This window comes from Chanos chanos, chromosome 2 (assembly GCF_902362185.1).
Source record: "Chanos chanos chromosome 2, fChaCha1.1, whole genome shotgun sequence".
Classification (NCBI taxonomy): Eukaryota; Metazoa; Chordata; class Actinopteri; order Gonorynchiformes; family Chanidae; genus Chanos; species Chanos chanos.
Window position 1 is genome coordinate 14,690,969 of NC_044496.1, and position 5,887 is coordinate 14,696,855.

The 5,887-nt window shown below is 39.4% G+C and overlaps 2 protein-coding genes across 2 annotated transcripts; one reads left to right on the forward strand and one right to left on the reverse strand.

Moving 5' to 3' along the window:
- The first annotated feature begins 283 nt into the window (after positions 1 to 283).
- Positions 284 to 2,442, forward strand: rplp2b (ribosomal protein, large P2 b). Its single transcript, XM_030794365.1, has 5 exons — positions 284 to 353; positions 1,112 to 1,235; positions 1,336 to 1,384; positions 1,789 to 1,887; positions 2,322 to 2,442. The coding sequence occupies exons 2-5, from the start codon at positions 1,113 to 1,115 to the stop codon at positions 2,393 to 2,395; spliced, it is 345 nt and encodes a 114-aa protein (XP_030650225.1). The 5' UTR covers positions 284 to 353; position 1,112; the 3' UTR covers positions 2,396 to 2,442.
- Positions 2,443 to 3,959: 1,517 nt separating this feature from the next.
- Positions 3,960 to 5,272, reverse strand: saa (serum amyloid A). The gene is made up of 4 exons (XM_030765884.1): positions 5,165 to 5,272; positions 4,912 to 5,016; positions 4,541 to 4,679; positions 3,960 to 4,311 (listed from the first exon to the last, which is right to left on the reverse strand). The coding sequence occupies exons 2-4, from the start codon at positions 4,997 to 4,999 to the stop codon at positions 4,173 to 4,175; spliced, it is 366 nt and encodes a 121-aa protein (XP_030621744.1). The 5' UTR covers positions 5,000 to 5,016; positions 5,165 to 5,272; the 3' UTR covers positions 3,960 to 4,172.
- Between the last annotated feature and the right edge of the window lie 615 nt (positions 5,273 to 5,887).

A 5,887-nucleotide genomic window follows, 5' to 3' on the forward strand; every position in this document is an offset into this window, starting at 1 on the left:
AAGCTTTTTAGCTTCTGCATATTTGATAGACGTTCTCCATTAATATGCACTGAAAGTTAAATAAAATTTAAACTCATTTAGTAAAATTCAGTTGAGTTAAATCACTGCTGTTCAGCGACCGTGATTTTCACCATAGAAATTCTTTAGATGGTACATGGAAATTATCTTTTAATTGCAATTGCCTCTGACCGTAAAGAAGTTATAAGTTCACATATTGCCCATGCTCAGCTTTGTCTCGCCCTCCATGTTTACGTCATCGTCCTGACCGTTCTTCCGTTCGCTGACGCCTTTCAACTTCCTTTCTGCCTTGTACGTGTCTCGTCGTGAACACGCGAAAACCTTCTCTCCATAAAGTGAGTGGCCTCACTTCACGTTTTTTTTGCTTTTGAAAAATGCTTAAGAGTTTTGTTATGTTAAAATGCCGGCTTACAGTTTAGTTATAGTCTGCCCTGTAATACAGCAGCTGGAAATAACAAAATACGTTAAATAACATTAGCAAGCTAGCTCGCTAGCTAGCTAACACAACCATGTGGATCCAATTGATTGCTAGCAGTCTTTAGTTAGCTATCAGAGCTAACACAGCAGTCTCCTAAAAATATGACTCAGTTCTCTGCAAAAGTATCATTCATTTGAAACATTTAAGTACAAGTTAGTTTTTATCACTTTTCAGTTGTATTTAGAATAATTCACTGTCGTGGTAAATGTGTGTTGGAGTGGAATCAGAGCTCTACGAGGTTTGTTTGGGAATAAATGGTTGTATGGGTTGCGTTTTGAAGGTATTCATCAGAAAACTGCGATCTCGTTAAGAGTTATATGGAACATTACATAAAAACTATACAGTTGTGTTTGGTCGAAACTTAATTGCTGGAGTCATAGTTTGAAACTTTGTGTCTATAACTAGGAACGTTTGTCTAAATTAGCTGTAATGTTATACGAACGTGATACCTTAGGTATAGGATCACGCGTGTATATTGAATTTACCTTGATCATCTAAATCCCATTGACTCCTTTATTTGGATTGAAAACGGCATGTCATTTTTTGAGATGTCCTTGTCGCTTACATTTAATGTTGCTGATTGTCACTAAACCCTTTTGCTCTGATTTCTTTTAGAATGCGTTACGTTGCTGCTTACCTGCTTGCTGCCCTGGGGGGCAAAGATAGCCCTCAGGCAGGTGACATCAAGAAGATCCTGGAAAGTGTTGGCATTGAAGCCGATGACACCCGCATGGAGAAGGTAGGAAGGATTCCAAAGGAAGGATTATATTCATAAAATAGATTCACAAATGCCTGGTGGTGTATTTAATGGTTATAGTATTTTTTTTACTTAATTTTAGGTGATTTCAGAGCTCAATGGCAAGAATGTTGAGGATGTGATCGCTCAAGGTGAGTTTAAGGCAAATGTGGAGAACATTACACCATATTTCACAGGGTTGTAAAGTAACAATACTGCAAATAATAAGTGAATCTACAGGAAAATATGCAGATGCAACATGTAAATTGTAGTCCCTGATCTCCTGGATTGAAAATACTGGAAACAAAACACTTTGCTATTCAATGATTGGACCCAAGATGGTGCATCATGACAATCATTACCCAGGAACATATCTTTGTCTTTTTATATATGAAAGCACAGGAGCAGTTCCGCTATTTACCATTGCACCTTTAAGTTTAACTGACTTTTAAGTAAACCCAAATTTCTTGGTATTGAAGATGTTCAGTTCCTTTTATGTTCACTGAAATAAGTGTCTGTGTCTGTTGGGGGGTGGATGGACGTGTCTTCCTCTCAGGCTTTAGCAAACTTGCCAGTGTGCCATCTGGTGGCGCTGTAGCTGTTGCCAGCTCTGCTGCCCCCAGCGCAGGAGGAGCTGCCGCCCCTGCCGCCGCAGGTCAGTAACCTCTTCAGTGTTGACTCCTTTTACGGCAAAGAGCTCTTCACTGTGTCTTATGGAGTTTGGGGTCAGCCCTGCTTTCTGAAGAGCCCTTTTTAAGCACCTGCCTCCATTCTGTTCAGTTCTGTTTGATTTTTGCCATCAGTTGTCGTTCACAGCATTTGATCTTTTATCTTTTATTGCTGACTTAACAAGAGCATGCTTGTCTATGGGTATGTTATCATTCCAATTATGAGCTAATGAAACTCGGTAACATGTAGATTTTTGACGACAGCGGGTTTGGTATTGAAGAGGTCGTGGGGGGGGGGGGGGGGGGGGGTCGAGCGTAATTGTCTCCTACAGTCAGTTGCATGGGGGCTGTTTACGCCACGGGCTGTGTTCCTTCACCCGATGGATTTTAGTATTGATGTTGCCTGTCTCTTTTTAAACAGAGGAGAAGAAAGAAGAGAAGAAGGAGGAGTCTGAGGAGTCTGACGACGACATGGGCTTTGGACTGTTTGACTAATTTGTCACCTCAGGACCAAACCAATAAAATATTTGATAAAAAAAGAATGTTCTGGCTTTGCTTTCCTTTTTATGTGGAACTTCAGTGTCTGCATTAGCATGTGTGTTAGTATATTAAGTTTTTTCCAGTACTGTATTGAATTAAATGTCTTGCCACTTGCATTTTAATGCATCTGCATATCTCCAAAAAACAGTCATCAAAACAAAGATACAGTTGATTGTTTTGCCAGGGTTTAATTTATTGCGCGTGGTTGAATGTTGACATGGATAAGGCCAGTTGATGGGATGGCAGATAAGCTAATGATTTTTTATCTACGTGAACTTAACGGGAGTGACAGTTAACTAGCAACGCAATTGACAAACCATTATCCTGATGACATCTTGAATAAATCGAAGATCAATGACCTGTAATTGAACAGCATTCTCTTTTTAACCACTTACACTGAACAGGGAAGAAAAAAACAATGACCAGCAGGTGTCTCACAGCAAACGAAAAATGGGAGAACTGGTTCTGTTTATGACCCTGTGAACACCAAATGGATCAAAGTTCACCAGTGAACGTGCAGCGTGTTAAAACATGGAGTACTCTCAGTCAGCTTAAAAAGTTAGTAAGCAAATGTCTCTTGTGTACTCATATCACTCAATATACTGCATTTAAATTAAAAAGAATTGCAGTGCTGTTCTTTAGTTACTCTTTCCGTAGAAGTCAGTCTTATAAAAAAAATTTAAGAGTACCTGTGTTTCATTCCACATGTGATTGAAATTGTGCTGTTTGTATTGTCTAGTTCATCCGTTTATTTGTGTGTTTTTAATGGTAGCTTGGGCATCTCATTTATTATTTACATTATGTCTTGTTTTAAAATACACATGGTAAATTTATAGCCCCATTTAATTCCCATGACATTTTTATGTTTTTATTCATAAATTATGAATCTGTTTTAGCTCTGTATTTTACAACATTTTGAGCAAATAAGATTACTGTTAATATGAATTTCGTATCTGAAATTGCAGGGTCTCTGGTTTATGCACGCTCTTATTTCTGTTTAACCTGACTCTGAACACCAAGTCTATTCTGCCTTCCCTAGGGATCCTAATACCAACCACCTGTTTCTCATATTGACATCTTCCACTGAAAATCTGAAGACCTTTGGCCAAGGGCCAAACAAACAGCTCAGCTGAGTGTGAATACGGAAATGTGTTAGAGCTGCAATATTTAGGAAACGAGCAGCCAAGATGAACACTGATATGAAGAGGTGTCAAAGTTTTATATTTGTTATATTTATTCATTGTAGATCAGAGCCACGTCAAACACCCGGCCTATATCCTGATGATATGGAGAGATGTGCCAAAGTTTTATAATCATATCTGCCAACTGGAAAATCTTTTGACTGTCACTCTGTTTTCTGTTATTGCAGCTGAATCCCAATATACACACTGCTTCAGCAAGGTTGAACATGAAAGAAAAGCTAGAATAACAGACATACACCAGTAAATTTTGAATTCCGGAAGCATTTGAATGATACCTATGATAAAGCAATGGACAGATGAAGAAAATACACCATGTCATCATTTTATCAATTTATTTAAGACCAAAAGTGGACAAAGCATGTCACTATTTCTCCAAGCACTGCAAAAAATTCAAACATTTAAAATAAATGTTTAATTCTAATGATTTTAGATCTGAATTACATCAAAGTTTTTGTTTCTTTGCATGCAAAAAGCCATTTGAGTTTGTTTGTAAATGATGCGTTGTTGTCATCCCTCAGAGAGGTTTGGGTTTAATACTTTTCAGGAAGACCTTCGGGTCTGTAGCGATTGGGATCACCACCGTTTCGTCCCCAGCGATTTGCCTCCTGGTCAGCTGCTGAGTCCTCATGTCCTCTGCCAGAGTTTGTCTGCACCGATTCCCGCGCATCACTAAAAGTGAAGGACATCCCACAACAAAATGAAATTTATTCCAAACAGACAAATGATATTTAAGTTGAATTCAGATTGATTCAAAACTTCTATACTTGTTAGATTATCTTCTTTTTATATTGTTTCCAAAACAGAACTTTATTTTCCAAATTAGAAACCATGGCATACTCTTTATAGCAGCCGCCATGCTGACTCTGTACCAAATTTTGTAGCGAACAACATGACCCACCTGATCACCTCGGCAGCCCATCTGCCCCCAGGGCCTCGTTTTGCTGCGTCATAGTTTCCTCGGGCATGGAAGTACTTGTCAGAGTTCTTCCAGTTGGCCTCTCTCATGTCGCTGTATGCACGCCACATGTCTCTGGCACCTGCAGAGGATAAAAGAAAAATGTGGTTAATAAATGCTTTCAACTCAAAACGAATGGCTTTTACTATACTTATAAATGAAATTCATTTCATAAACACGTTTGAGTTTATTGTCTTGAAAAAGGTTTACATTGCTTTTGCCATACTTTATGGACATACTGTATGTCCTGTTGTGGTTTCACTGTACCATCCACAATGTGCAATCAGTTTGCAAATAAAGTGACAGGAACACACCTCCAATGGCTTCTCCAGGGAAGTTGTACCACTGGGCATGAGCAACCGCAACCATAACCAGCACCAGTCCAGCAAGGAACAGCTTCATGTTGTCGGAGGTTCAAACTAGGACACAAAAAGAACAAGCACGTGACTCAAAATTTGGTCAGTCTGTGAAGGCATAAAAGGCAGCTATGAGAGTTAGCATCAGTCTACAGAAACATAGTGAAGAGCTGCAGCATCTGTTTTTCCGTTCCTTCATCTGGTCACTCACCTCACTGCTCCTGTGTTCTTTTGGATGAGTCAGTCAAGACCTCAGTTTAATTCTGGCTGCTCACTGTCCGAGCCTGTTTTATATTCATGAGGACTGGGCAATGCCTGGAATTTTGGACTCTGAAAAAATTGGTCAGAGAAGTAAAGTCCTGGATTGTGCAACAGCTTCTCGGAAAACGGCAACGAAAAGAAAACTGAAAGCTTTTCACATGCTTTTGTTAACTGCTTTTGAGTGGCAGTGTTTGTTTTTTTCTTGCAACAGTGAATTGATCAACAGTGACATTGGGTATGAGGGCCACAAAAACGGCTCTGCAGAGTGTACATATTTGTCATAAAATTATAATGTTTTGAATACTGTAAAGATGAACACTGATACGGAGAGAACTAAAAGAGCCTTTTAGGCTAATTTGTGAACTTCAATGTAACGACTTCGTCTCCTCCCGCACCGACTCCAGCCGATCGGCGTCGCCGGTTTACTAATCATCGGCCTGTCCCTTCATCATTCACACCTGTGTTCACTTTGTTTTATCTGATTCCACACCTTTATAAACCTCACTGTTTCCCATAGTCGTCGCGAAGTCTACACTTGCCCATGTGTATTCTGAGCGCGCTGTATCTAGCTAAAATCTTCTTCGTACTATTCTTAGTGTTATTCTGAGTCTTGGTTCTGGTTTACTTTCCAGTTTAGTTTGCCGTTTGCTTGTAATCTGTGTTTGTATTCTCC